Source organism: Neopsephotus bourkii, unplaced genomic scaffold (genome assembly GCF_033783945.1).
Source record: "Neopsephotus bourkii isolate Nb327-2 ecotype Australia unplaced genomic scaffold, CSIRO-AGI_Nbou_v1 NB_1388, whole genome shotgun sequence".
In the NCBI taxonomy this organism is placed as follows: domain Eukaryota; kingdom Metazoa; phylum Chordata; class Aves; order Psittaciformes; family Psittacidae; genus Neopsephotus; species Neopsephotus bourkii.
Window position 1 is genome coordinate 2560829 of NW_026901866.1, and position 14728 is coordinate 2575556.

The 14728-nt window shown below is 37.2% G+C and overlaps 1 protein-coding gene across 2 annotated transcripts in view; it reads left to right on the top strand.

The window, feature by feature from the left end:
* PRKD1 (protein kinase D1) overlaps positions 1-14728 on the top strand; it is a 133660-nt gene that overhangs the window by 107905 nt on the left and 11027 nt on the right. For both annotated transcript variants that reach the window (XM_061367637.1, XM_061367638.1), the window contains 10 exons: positions 65-269; positions 3367-3490; positions 4281-4358; positions 5341-5620; positions 7887-7939; positions 9245-9317; positions 10254-10360; positions 10735-10896; positions 12252-12350; positions 13431-13698. In XM_061367637.1, coding sequence (XP_061223621.1) covers positions 65-269; positions 3367-3490; positions 4281-4358; positions 5341-5620; positions 7887-7939; positions 9245-9317; positions 10254-10360; positions 10735-10896; positions 12252-12350; positions 13431-13698 — 1449 coding nt within the window. The remainder of the gene's footprint in view (positions 1-64; positions 270-3366; positions 3491-4280; positions 4359-5340; positions 5621-7886; positions 7940-9244; positions 9318-10253; positions 10361-10734; positions 10897-12251; positions 12351-13430; positions 13699-14728) is intronic.

Here is a 14728-nt window from a genome sequence, read left to right on the forward strand (position 1 = left end):
GTAAGGATATTGTGAGTAGAGTATTGTATGTTTTCATATAATAACATCAGAAACAATATTCCAGATCTTCTTAGTCCTGGGGCTGAGTCTGATGTGGTCATGGAAGAAGGGAGTGACGACAATGACAGTGAAAGAAACAGTGGTTTTATAGATGACATGGAAGAATCTATAGCTCATGATTCTGAGATGTCAATGACAGGATGCCATAGTGACAACGGGGAAATGCAGGATGCCGATCCGGACCACGACGAGTCTAACAGGATGATCAGGTGAGCTGGGGAGTTAGTGTACTTTACATCTTCTTTTATGTTTATTTGTAAGTATCATGTCTAGGGCTCAAAGGGGAATCTCCATGGACACTATTCTCACTCACTGAGAATGGAGAGAGCTAGTGGTATGTGGTGGTTCTGGAATTGCAGTGAGATTGCTACACTGAACATATGTATTAGGAATTTTAGAGAAGCTTAAAAATTACTGTAAAGTTGAAGTAGCAACTGAAAACTAATGCACAAGTAATTGTTACAGGTCTATTCTTCTTATGAAAAATATATAGTGAAATTGTTTGTGCATAAGCAATAGAGAACAATTTTTTTGCCTTTTTTACTTTTTTGCTCCCACATCCCCACCCCAAGCATTCTTTCCCTGACTAATAGTGCAATGCTGGGTCATTGAAATGAACAATAAAATTTAAAAAGTTGTGTAAGTGGCTATGGTGTAATCAGCTTTAGGTGAATTGTTTGCTGTTTTACATACCTTTAGAAAGAAGGAAAGTTTGACAAACCTCAGGTAGTACTTTGAAGCAAGTTACAAAATAGGTTAGTGGTGTGAAATGACTAATCGGGAAGGAAAATAGGAATTGAGTTGTGCAACTTACCTCAAGATGTCTGAAGAGAAGAAAACATTCACTTTTTGGAACTGTACAGAATAGTAGGGGGAAAAGCAGGGATTATTCATTGTGAGGCAACCTAGAATTAATTAAGATCCTTTCACCTGTAATTTCCTTGATGCAAGGGGTCTGTACCTTGAAGAATTACGGAATATTTTTCTTTCCACAGGTCCCAGTTTGACCTACAGTCTCCTTTTTTGCTTTATTTGCTGGGAGTCTGTATCAGTAATGTGTTCCCCTTAGTTCTCTGTTACTAACATATAGCTGTTGAACTAGTACAAAGCGGTCTATTTCAGCAGTGTGCAGGTTTACCTTCCACAGCAGGGAACTGGTTTTCATACTGTCATATTCACCTGCATAGATACTGTATATAGACACCTTGTATCATTGGAATATAAGCCTGTGCTTATATCAGAAAATCAATGTCATATAACATTTCGAACGTCACGGTTGTATTAAATGGACAGCATTGCAGGTTTTCAAAATATAAATACCCAATTATATCTAAGAAAAACGTTGATAACCAAGGTACATGTTTTACTTAGTTGAGGGGCATTCCTCTATTTCCGGTAATACCTTCCCCCATTTATTTCTAGGGGATCATCCATATTCATGTATTATTTTTAAGTGGTCTATAAAAGGCAAATAAAAATGTAAACCTCTTGCCAGTATGGATAAGACTAGTTAAATTGGCACTTCAGCTTATTTGTTCATTTTTAGGCCAAAAAGAGGTGTTAACTGCATGTTACAGTCTTACTGAATCTTTAAGACAGCACACTTTTTGCATCTTGATTGGAAAGTGCCATTTCATAAAATGTGTCTTATTTCCAGAATGCATTATAGTGAAGCAGGGCCATCTGCAGACATCCACAGTCACAGCTGTGGAAACTTAAGATATACTATTCTTTTCCTGGGCATTTTTTGCTCTTTTATCTTGGAGTTGTGGTACCAGTAGCTCTGCTATCAGGGCAGAAGACACAAGCTCTCTGTGCTGTGTTTTCATGTACAGTACAGCATCTCTGTTTAAAGTTCTGCCAGAAATAACTAAGCACTTACGTTCAGGACTGAAGCAGATTATGAGTCCACATTCCATTATGCTCAATAAGCTTTATGAATGACTAACTCTAACAGCAAGGAAATTGGGCAGATGTGCTTGTTATTTCCTACACCTTTCTAACTAGGTATTCCAGATTTTATCTGATAGTGCTGTCAGGCATGCTGTCAAGTTCCCATGCCTTCCTGACTTGCTGTGTGTCGGCTGAGTCGTGGAATATTTCAGGGTGCATACTGTCATGGTTTAAACCCAGCTAGACAGCTCGTGCACTCACTCCCAGTGAGTGGTGCCGGGCTGGAAGCAGTCGAGGCCCGTGTCGTGTCCCCCCACAGGGGCTCCCCCCTTCCCCGCTCCTGGAGGGATGGGGAGGAGAATCGAAAGAATGCAACTCCCATGGGTTGAGACAAGAAAAGTCCAGCAACCAATGTACAACACAAATCACCACTGCTACCACCAACAACAACAATGATAAGAGAAAATAACTAGGGAAGAGAACACAATACCACCCACCGAAAAAACGAGTCTGACCCAGAAGACCTCATGTTCTTCCGGGTAACTCCCAGTTACCTCCTGGGCATGACGTGCTGTGGTATGGAATACCTCTTTGGTCAGTGTGGGTCAGGTGTCCTGTCTCTGCTTCCTCCCTGCTTCCCCTCCTCCCTGGCAGAGCGTGAGGCTCACAAAGTCCTTGGCCAAGCTAAAACATCATTGTTATCAGCTCTGTTCCCGGGCCGAAAGTCAAAACACAGCACTGCACCAGCTACCAAGAAGGAGAAAAATGACTGCTACTGCTGAACCCAGGACAGCATACACCAGGGTGCAAGGCAATGGGACTTTGCCTTAGGTCTTTAAGAGTAAAATATATCATCTTAAACCTCTTTCCCAGAAAGGTTCCAGCAAATTCTCTGCTGTGTTCTGCCAGGGTATGCACAGCTAGGCAGCTGCCACATTTTCTATTCTGTAAACTGTCATCACTCCATTGTGTGTTTGAACCGAAGAAAGATTGCAGGATGGTAATCTGATGGACAAAGTTTACTTAGGTCATGAGAGATTCAAGATAAAGTACTGGTCTGAATCATGCATAGCATAGGCTTGAGCGATGGCTCCCACACCCTAGCAGAGGCTGTAGTCATTTGCCCATCTTCTTAGCTCATCTTTAGGAACATTGTCGGGGGGTGTGTGCATGTGTATGTAAGCCTTCAGAAGGTCTCTGACATTCTCCTGGTGTAGCATTACAATTATTTTTTTCTTTGTAATCTCATGACACTTGGAGTGACAAAACAAAATAGTGTCCAATCCAGGTCTGATAATGATGAAATATATAAATGTGGATATAGGAGATATATTGATACTGATTTAAAAGAATTTCTCTCTTTTTGTCCAAAGTTAGCTTCTTTCTAAAAGCCTTTTTTGATTTATTCTTAAGCCCTTCAACCAGCAACAATATTCCATTAATGAGAGTGGTACAATCTGTGAAGCACACAAAAAGGAGAAGTAGCACAGTAATGAAGGAGGGCTGGATGGTTCACTATACAAGCAAGGACACACTGGTAAGAAATGTCAAGGAAGACCTGTCTTGCTGTACATACTCTATGATAGTACAGAATCAAATCCTAACAATATGTTGATAATTTGCAATTACATAAGACTTTTTTTGCATTACTGTGATTCCTAAAGTCCTGACTTGTCTTAACTGAGTCATCATAAGAAACAGGAGACAGTTATAACATGAAAAATAACCTGAATATGTCAGGTGTGTTATCATAGGCAGCCAAATGTAAATGACATTCTGAAAGAATTAAAAAATAATGTTAACACCATAGAATTTCTGGAAAGTAGCTTCACCTTGTAGCTGCAGACTCCTAGATACCCTCCTGAGAGGCGAATTCAGACCTTTGTAAAAGAGGGTTCATGTAGAAAAGAGTTATATTCTTTCTGACCTGCTAAAACAGGAATAAAGACTTAAGTATGTGGCCTTCTAAAGTGAGCTGGGGTGTTATAACAGATATGAAAAGAAAGTTTAATTATTTTAGCATCATGCCGTTAGTAATTTGTGCTGAATGTAATGCAGACATCAAAGTGACATTTTAATTTTTTAACTTGGGCAATTTGAACAGAGCTAAGTTATTACTGAAACAACAGAGGGTGGCCTTATAAACCCTAAACTCAAATGTGAAGTCCTCATAAAAATTTTGTAATGGGAAATGAATCTTTATCATTCAGAATTCATCTCTTCAAACTTCAGTGAAACATTTTGGAAGTGATGCTTTTGAGAAATGAACATTTCAGTAATTTACTTGGAAAACACTAGAAAGATTTTCCCCTTGTTTTTCATTACAGAGGAAACGACATTACTGGAGACTGGACAGCAAATGCATTACACTTTTTCAAAATGATACTGGAAGCAAATATTACAAAGTAAGGAATATTTTTCAGTCTCTTTTTGAACCAGCAGAAAGTAATGATTAAACTGAAGAATTAAGAAATGCTTACTAAAAGTCCACTAGTAGTATAACTTTGTTCTATGTTTGTATTCCTTATTTAAGCTGCATATGTGTTTTGCCTTTCCCAACGAAGTCTCAGATCAGACAAGTGTCAGAAGACAAGGACTTGTAAGATACATATTGTAGAAATACAGTTCAGCGACATATCGTAGCGACATGTCACATGCCATTGACAATTTCTGCCAAGAAACTCATCTAACATTGTCATTCATAATGCAAATTATTTAAAAAAAATTAGGTGTAGTATATATTATTTTAATTCTGTCCTTTGGACATTATGTTGTGATTTTGATTGTAAAAGATTGGTTTAATGCTCATATCCTTTTAGCTGAGACAGTTAAATGCCTAATCCTTAGGCATTTCTGCAACAAGTTTTAATAATGGAAAGTATTTTTTTCATATGGCTTCCTCTCAGGGAAATATGTCACTGAAACATGCCCTAAGTGTTGTTCATGGTGAAGCAATGAAGTCTGTGCATGTGTGAAAGATAGATGTGGAACCTTAATGTTGAGTAGTTTTATTCTGCAAATAATTTATTGGAAATAAATTTTATTAAATAAGGAGTCAGTGGGGTTTATTTGTCTCGTGGAGTTCTGTTGATACGCGGATGGTGCTGCTCTTTTCTGATGGATAGATCACTGCGCTGTCTGAAAAGTTTAATTAAATAATTAAAGTTCTATTTGATTTTGGAAAGAAACATTTAGTATTTACCATCAACAGTCCTCTGTGTCGTGGAGTTTCAGGTTACAAGAGCCTTTTTGTTTGTACAAGAAGCAGGTGGTTCAAAGAAACAGCTAATTTCATAAATTAATTAAATAAAGGTCATGCTTTAGTTTTATATGTTGATGTTCTTTACACAGAAAGAAAAGTTTGTGGGGTTTTTTTTTCCATTTTAGGAAATCCCATTATCTGAAATTTTGTCTCTGGAACCTGCAAAAACTTTCACTTTGCTGCCTCAAGGAGCAAGTCCTCATTGTTTTGAAATAAGCACAGCAAATATAGTTTATTATGTTGGAGAAAACATAGAAAACCTCTCAAGTGTTCCACTGAATAACGGTGTTATCAGCAGTGGTATTGGCATCGATGTGGCACGAATGTGGGAGATGGCAATACAGCATGCCCTGATGCCTGTTATCCCTAAAGGGGCATCAACTGGGTCAGGAGCCAGCCTGCATAGTAAGTTTATTAATTTCTTCCTTTTCAGATGAGTCATATCACAAATTATATTGTTCAGTCTTAGCACACATTGAAAGGAAGTATTGCACAGCTGGTAGACTTATCACCTATCTGCATATTATCTTAAACATATTTTAAATTTGTCATCTTTGTGTTTCCAGTTTATACTAGGACATATGTATTAATATGCAATATGCAGATTTGTTAGCAAGCACATGTTTGTTAGATTAGTAAAGCATCTCATCCACATTTGTGTTGCTCACATGAGTAATAGGCTCCTTGTGCAGAGGCATGAAGTTTCTGACCTCCAGTTGGGAATGAATAGATTTTTCCCCTGATTACTGTAATTTATGTTTTTAGCTATCTTGAAAAGCAGCAATTCACTCTTCAGGTCACTGCAGTGTAGATGATATTCTCCCTTTCATCACATTTGGCTGTACAACTGCCACAAGCATTGTCCCATGCTGAGACGAAATGAGCTCAAGTGTAAAGAACAGCTGTTCTAAGCACAACAAGGCATGGATGTTACCCAGGACCAAAAGAACTGAATGTATCTTTGCCTTTAATTTACATACCTTTGGGTAATTCCCTAACAAAGGTGACATCTTATGTAAACCAAACATTTAAATTTAGCTCAGGTACTGATAACAAATTATCAAGGACCACTATTATGCATCTGCTATTGCAGTTGCTCTGCTACTTATACTCAAGCCTAGTCAGTGTAAAGGAAATTTGGGTATGTCTACACAATTTGGATTAGGCCTTTTGTTGAAATATACACCCACTTTAGCACTTGACATCTGGATGCTATTAATGCAGCACAAAATGCTAATGAGATTGCAAGCCCTCCAGAAACCAAGTAATACAACAGGCTGTGGCATTACATCTCCAGGCACAACAGTTTACATATCAGATTAGATTAGCAATATCCTTTGCTTTTTCATCTTCATTCCTGCATAAAATAGGGTCCAATTCTGGATGTCGTTTCAATCAGGCTAGTTGCCTAGTGCCCGTGGTTTAATCTCAGTGTAGCTAAACAAATCACTCAGAATGCTGGACTTGGAATGACAGCTGTCTTCCTCTTGGGAACTCTGAAATTTTTCTGTATACATTTGTACTTACCTTTGGGGTTTTTGTGCAAAAATTAAGTTCATCTGAGACTTTTAGAGCAAATTCCTGTGGTGAACCTTCACTCTTCTTCTCAAAATATAAGACTTGACCATGTCTTTGTCCATGCTTTTTTTATGTAAGCATAAGGCAGTACGTACGTTTGAAAACTAACTGGCAATGATAATAAGCCTCTACATAATGGAAGCATTTAGTTTCAAACCCAGTCTGTTCCTAAAGAAAGGACAAGGGAGTAAGCCATTTGGGGCAGAAGTTACCTGTGCTGCTTACTGCAACTGCGAGAGGTGCTGATGGGTAGTAGTGAGTAACTTCAGTGTGTAAAAACAGGCTTTATAGTGAGGACAGTGGTCTTGATGAGGCTGAAATCCATACTAAGAAAATGAAAAGACAGCATGAGCAGGATTCTAGGCAGAAGTAGGAGACACAAGCTGTGGTGCTTCAAAGAAACATTCTTTACTTCCGAAAACGACAACTTTGTGTAGTACAGTTAGCAATAATAGGCATATTCTCCAACCCTATTGAATCCCTCAGGTTTGCAGTTGAAGATGCTTATGGGAACGTCCAAAGCTCTTGAATTTGTGGAGGTTGGGCCTGATGCACAAATACATGTTTTTTTGTTTCCATAATGTGTTTTGATGATGTCCCTTAAGATAGTTGAAATGCATGTTACTTTTAACAGTATGCAGACCAATTTGAATGTATTAGCCTTCATCTAGTATCAAATACATTGTAGGTAACACTATAAATAAAACTTATTAAATCCACCAAAAAAAATGGTTTACCCTAGTTTCATACATAACGTTATTTGTGTGACATTTAAAGCCCCAAAATAGCATGGAAAAAAAGCAATAATAAGTTTATAAATGGGCATGATGAGATTCCACTGTTAAAAAATTAATAATGAAATGTATAATTCTGTTCTTTTCCATGCACTGAAAATCTGTTATGCAAGTCACATATTTGTGGCCTGATGTAATTATATATTGGCTGGTAAATGAACAAGCTGACCTAATTGGTCCAATTTCTGGAGCTGTCAGTAGGTATTGATGTAATGTAAATGTCATTTCCTATGACTACATGTTTGAACTAAAAGCACAGCAATCTAAAGTATATTTTACTCTTTTGCTTTCTTCCCCAGGGGATATATCCATCAGTATTTCTGTGTCAAACTGCCAAGTTCAAGAAAATGTGGTGAGTGTTCACTGGGTGCTGGTGCTAGATATGCAGTGATTAAGCTTGTGAAGTCATTGATCTGCTTTGCAAAGGGTAATGTTTGAGGAGTACCCATCAGCCATTTTTCACTTACTTTGTAAAAATTAACAAACAAAACAGAAAAGCTTTGATAACTTGAGAAAAACCATCTTCATGGCACCCTTTCTTGAGATGCAAGAACTACATATGGGTCATTTCACTTACCACAAACTTTGACTATGAGTCCTGCAGGATGCTAATTATCAAAAAGAAAAGAGAGCTGTAAAAGTTATTAATTCATGGAATTTGTCAACTGAGCTTCATAAAGCTAATCACAAGCCTTGAGTAATATACCATTTCCTCTCATCACTGAGAGGTCAGATATTCTGTCTTGTATGAAAATGAAACTCTCTCCAAAGTTTACATATGTTGTTACATACACAGGACACATAGGACATAGCTGACTCCCTGCAGCCAAGTAAAGCCTTAGGCAGTTCTAGTATTTGACAGGAGAAGTTTGACTGCTAGGGATGTGTCCATTTGTTTCCTAAGAAAAGGCAAGACAGCCTTTATTATCAACTTCTTGGCATTCTTTTACTCTTTGTTGTATATGCTGTTGCTTAAATGTCAGGAAAATGAAACTGAGCTCCAAGATTTGAGGTTAGTTTGCATCTCCCAAATGAATCTGCTAACAGCTTGTGCTTTAGCCTGTGTTTAGGCACTAAGAAATACTGAGATGTATGATTCCCTCACTGGTATGGATGGAGTACTTTACTTGCCTCAGTGGACAAACACAAAAAGCCAAAGCCCAGAACTGCTGATACTCAGAAAGATTTCTGTAAACTAAGAAGTCACTTGCGTTTCCATGGCTGACATAAGCTGACATAAGAACTTTTTCAAGAAAATTTTAAATTCATAAGTTTTCCATTTTCATAAAACCCAACAGTCAGTCATTCCTTGATCTGGGATCCTGGGATATCAGGGTAGAATACTGTTAATAAGACCCTCTTTATTTCCATATGTACTTTCATCTTCAGATTTCACAAAGTTTGTGTAATGCTGCAGGATGGAGGCTACTTGCCTGGAAGTTAGCAGTGGCTGAAATCTATTGAGGATTCAGCAGCTTTTATACCAATTTCAGTTAAGATGGCTTTTAAGAAAACCCATGTGAATGTTTTTGACAGATAATGTGGTTTGAAATGTACTAGAGTAAATGTATGCTGCTTCCCACTAGAAAAAGAAAATTAAATGCACATTTTGTTTCTGTATCTCAGGGTTTAATATTTTTTATGCTTATATAAACAGGATATTAGCACTGTGTACCAAATCTTCCCGGATGAGGTGTTGGGATCAGGACAGTTTGGAATTGTTTATGGAGGTAAGGCTTTTGTGCATTGTACAATATGCTTGAGACCATTTCTTGAATGGTGAAAGTATTTTGGTTCTGAAATGTTTTGTGACAGAAATCAGACATACTTTGATTTATCTAAGGAGTATTCATTAAACAATGAAATTGTTTTGTTGCCTAAGTTTTGTAATTTGAAGTTTTCTACCTATTAGTGGATCAATGTGTATTAATAGCATCATACTGTCTGTAAGTTCTAGTAAAGAAAACCCTGAGGTGCAGAAAACTGTTCTTTTTGAGAACAATAATGGACAGAAGAAAAACTTAACTCCATCTTGCTGTTGTTCTTGGCACACTTTTGTGACCTTTTTGTTTGTTTTTCAGTAGTTTCTTAGAATGGTTTCTCTTTTTTTTTCTTACTCATTTTTCCTCTCATTCTCCTCCTTTTTTCATCAGTTTCTGGGAGTGTATTTGTAAAGCTGTTGTTTGAGACAGTGTGAAGTGAGAATAATAACTTTCTCACTGAAGAATCTCTATGGCCTCCGGTAAACCTGGGACATGCACTTACATGCCTGAAGAAGATCATTTATTTCATTATTTGCTAGTCTGGAGCTACTATTGAAGGACTAAGCCTACAACCTGCTGGTTGCAGAGCATGCAGCTTAAGTATATGGACAGGCATAGATATATGTGAGAAAGTTAACTGTGCAACTATATTGTTGAAATGCAGACCTGACTTCTCATATGTGTGTGTTTCTTACGTGTTTAAACAGCTTTGTCAGGTGATAATAAGAAAAGTTCTCTTGTCAAAGGCTAGAAAGAGGGGGAATGAAAGAAAACTTATAATGACTTAGTGATTTAATTTGCTGTGAGAGTGACTTGATTGTGTCTGTACAATCCAGTGAAAGTGGAACGTTTCTCAGAATTAATCATGTTAATTTATAGAGGTCTTTTGTTTTATTAATGCAGGAAAACATCGCAAAACGGGAAGAGATGTTGCCATTAAAATAATTGACAAACTAAGGTTTCCAACTAAACAGGAAAGTCAACTTCGCAATGAAGTTGCAATTTTACAGGTATTTTTCTTTTTCACTCTATTGACTCCATTTATTCATTTCCATAAATACCAGATAACATGATAATTATTTTAATTTACAATCACAAGTATTTTTGCTGCTTAATCTGCGTAAACAGCCAGGACCAAGTGTATTGGCATCATCACATTGGGAATTACAATTTCTGCAGTTTTAAGCCCTAGGCACAATAAGAAAAACTAATTTGAAGTCCATTCATATTCCTGTACTGTCCGTAGAAATTTCATGCCTGTTGCCTGCAGTTTAGGCACACAGTTGAAATTCTGAAATGCCAAAAAAGTGTCTGCTTTTCGGAGCTCTGAGGACTGGTTAGGTAATGCTAAAACCCACTGATCATGTTTTTATCTTTATAATAGAATCTTCACCATCCTGGAGTTGTGAATCTGGAGTGTATGTTTGAGACACCAGAAAGAGTGTTTGTTGTTATGGAAAAACTCCATGGAGACATGCTGGAGATGATACTATCAAGTGAAAAGGGCAGATTGCCAGAGAGAATAACCAAGTTTTTAATTACTCAGGTAAGAAATTAGTCATAGATCTAGAAGGAGACTTGAGGTTTATTATCGCTGTTTCTTATGTTTTGCTTATGGTATAGTTTCCCTGTCTGATTTATGAAAGCCTGATTTGTAATACCAGGCATTATAAGATGGCTTTGTGTACGTTATCTGATAGATAGTAAACCGTTAAGAGAACCTAGGACTAGACATGTGTGCAGCTGTCTGGCTGCCATATGGAAGGGCCACCAAGCTACAGTTTCTCATATGCTTGAAGAATTAAGCACAAGAAAGGGATTCAGAGCACTAACAACAAATTGTTGAAGACACACACAAAGAAATATGAGCCTCTTGAACTGCCCCATACCTAGCAATTGCAGTTCCTCCTATGCAATGTTGTGCATATTTTCTATGCTGAAATTGGATCTTTCCGTTACCTACCTCTGATTAAATGAGTTTGGCTTCCTGTATGACTTCTGTTAACAATGTGATCTGGGTTGGGCTTTTTGTTGTTCTTCCTGTTGTTGTATTATCATATTGCTCCTTTGGCTGCCCATAATACTGGTTTAAATTTAGATACACGATTGAGCAGTGAACAACCACAGAGTCAGAGCAGCCTCTATTTCAGCAGTCAGGAAAAAGAAAAGAACAGGAACGGTGTTGCCGTGGAATTTTATTGTTTAGAGTGGAATGTAGCAGGTTTCCTAGTTTTCAGACTTTCATGGGCAAAACTGCCCCCAGGTTCAGAATTTGGTTTCTTGCCTTCCCAGGTTTGTTCAGCCTCCTTGACATTCCCTCGTCTAATATACTAGTAAATTCTGCCAGCCCCAGATGAGGATCAAGGAATGGAGTTAAAGTAATGGGAATAGGATGAATAGGATGAATATATTATATTCTGTTGCCACATTCTTGTGTGTCTAATGGAACAGGAATACATGCAACAGTCCTGATGCATTCATCAAGAAAATGTTTTAATTGGATTACATAATATTTCTTTGAAATTTTTTGAGTGAATTTAGATCTGGAAGGTCATTCTGAAATGTTTCTGCATCCAAAGATTTCAAACCAAAGAAACGTAAACAAGTACTTAGAACCTAGTTTTTTAACTGTTTAGCGTATAAAGTCTTTGGAGAAGGAAAAACCATATTGCATCCAGTGAAACTTCAAGAAAACCTGAGGCACAGCACGCAATAGCTGACATTTTTGCTTTTTCTTCTTTTTTTCCATTGTAGACATTCTTGTAAAAGGTGCATTCTTGTTGGATTGTTTCTCTCTACACCAGTCCTTGTTTCTTTGACCACTGATAATGTCCAAACAATATCTATATAAAAAAAAAGGTACAACATTTAAAACAGAATTTCTTTTTTGTTTCTTCACAGATCCTTGTTGCTTTAAGACATCTTCATTTCAAAAATATTGTTCATTGTGACCTCAAACCAGAAAATGTGTTATTGGCATCAGCTGATCCTTTCCCCCAGGTAAGTAAATAATGCCCTTTCTTAAGATCAGTTGTTCAAATTATTAAGTTTAGCAATGCTTATTTTATGAACAAAGGACTAGTGACCTGCCTGTATCTCCTCCAGGAGCTACACAGAATTTTGAGATATGAAAATAATAGTCCCTTATTCCACAAACATTCCAAAGACGACATGTTTGAAAATCTTTGCCTTGTGTCATTTATGTAAACTGTTCAACTAGATTTTGAAGTGTGACATAACTACTTGTGCGATTGTTTCTGGTTTGCTCACCATTACAGCACAAACTACTCAGCTGGTGAATTCGGTCCACATAAGTGACAATTTGCAAGCAGTCACCAGCAAGACAGTGATTTTTCTGAAAGTTAAAAAGAACTCATAAAGAAGTATTTACTTGCCAGGTAGATTGCAGAATATTTAAATATACTTTCCGGCTCATTGTATTTCTCACTGAAAGGTGTTTGTATCAACTTCTGTTACCTTTGATCTGCAGAGTTCATCTGTTATCTCCTCCAACTGCCCATATTCAAAAGGAGCACTATTGATAATTTTTAAATAATACCAATAGCAATAATTGGAAAGAAAGGATCTATACTGAGGTGTTAAGTGAGCGTGTTTAAGCAGCTAAGTCTGTCCCTCTGAAGAAATTAGAGAAGTTTGCAGAGAGACAGGGTTTAACTAGGTCCACAATAAAATGAAAGTGGGAGTTCAAGAACTAAATCTTGTCAACTTGCTTGATTTAGGAAAAAGCCATTGGTAAAACAGTTTTTCTGTTTGCTGTGTTCTTATGCTGTGAATGAATAAGTTTATATTAGTACTTTCACCAGAAGCCTAAGCTTTTCGGTTTATCCAAAGCCCTATTTCTTTCATTCTAAGCTGACCTGTGTTACTGATTTTATTTGTGGTGGTTTATTCATGGAAAGAAGGAAGAGAGTAATAGACTGGTAATCTGGTCTAATGCCTCAGTGGAATAAGGGTATTCCTCTCAAAGAGATGCATCTCACAGCTAAACCATGATAAAAGTTCCTCAACTATGTATTTGATAATAATATCTGTCTTACTATAGCATTTTTCTTTAAACAGGTAAAACTTTGTGATTTTGGCTTTGCCCGAATCATTGGAGAGAAATCATTTCGGCGCTCAGTTGTAGGAACACCAGCTTACCTTGCTCCAGAAGTGCTGAGAAACAAAGGCTATAACAGATCTCTGGATATGTGGTCTGTGGGTGTCATAATTTATGTAAGCCTCAGTGGTACCTTTCCATTCAATGAAGATGAAGACATACATGACCAGATCCAGAATGCCGCTTTCATGTATCCACCTAATCCATGGAAAGAAATTTCTCATGAAGGTAATATCTGTTTGTGGCTAATTTTATATAAATACCAAAAAAAGTAGTTGTATTTTGCTTTGTATTTTTCTTCCCTATACATACCAATGTATAGTGTGTGTAAATTGAAATTTCAAGGTACTGTAATGTGCCATAATGTACTGTGTTTTGTGCCAGCAGCTGCTTTAGACATTTCATACAGAGCATGTGTAGACTGCATATGGAGTAAATCCTCTAGCGTGGGATCTGCCTGGAATGTCCTAAGATGAGGCACATAGCCACCTACAGATTAAGTTGCTATAGAATCTTGTGGGGCACCTCAGCTGCTGGAAATGGTGTTGTTTTATACTTACTTCTGTACCTACTCTTTCAAATCTAGTGCCTCTTCAGTCTTTTTCTCACTCTACTTGCGTCAGTAATTTGGTTTCCATTTAGTAGAATTCTGTACCCTGATAGTCTTTCTGTGGAGAAGATAAAAAAGATCGGACAATCCCAAGTAAATGAAGTTTCAAGAACAGTGTGAGAAAGTGTTATAAAAAAAGCTTCTTGCTTGGAGGGAAGGCTTAGAGATAACCAGTGAGACTTTTGAAACTGGAGTTCTGGTCAATGGCATCAAAGGCTTTTGACAGTAAAAGAACAATATGAATAATCCACTACGAACGTCTTTAAAGAAGGTAAACAAATTCTATTAAAGATGTCTCTAAATACAGCTAAGTAGGGTACTTAAAAATATAAGTTCTGTTTTCACCAACATTTTTTTGTACATAGCAGACAATTTCAGGCAGCTGGATTTTCTTTGGGATTCTTTTTTTTTCTTCAAAATCATTGTGTCCTTAACTTTTTGCAAGATTGCTTAATAAGTCTTAAAGCAAAAGAAACATTATCAGATTCTTATCTTTTATTCTGAATTGTATTATGTACCAAATTAAATTCAAATATTAGGATTTCCATTTTTTACAGTACAGTTTTTCTGCGTTTCAAGTGACGTGTTTAACTTACATGTTAAGTGTAGCCTAGAGAAGTGTGTCTACTGCTTACTGTGTAGCTATTA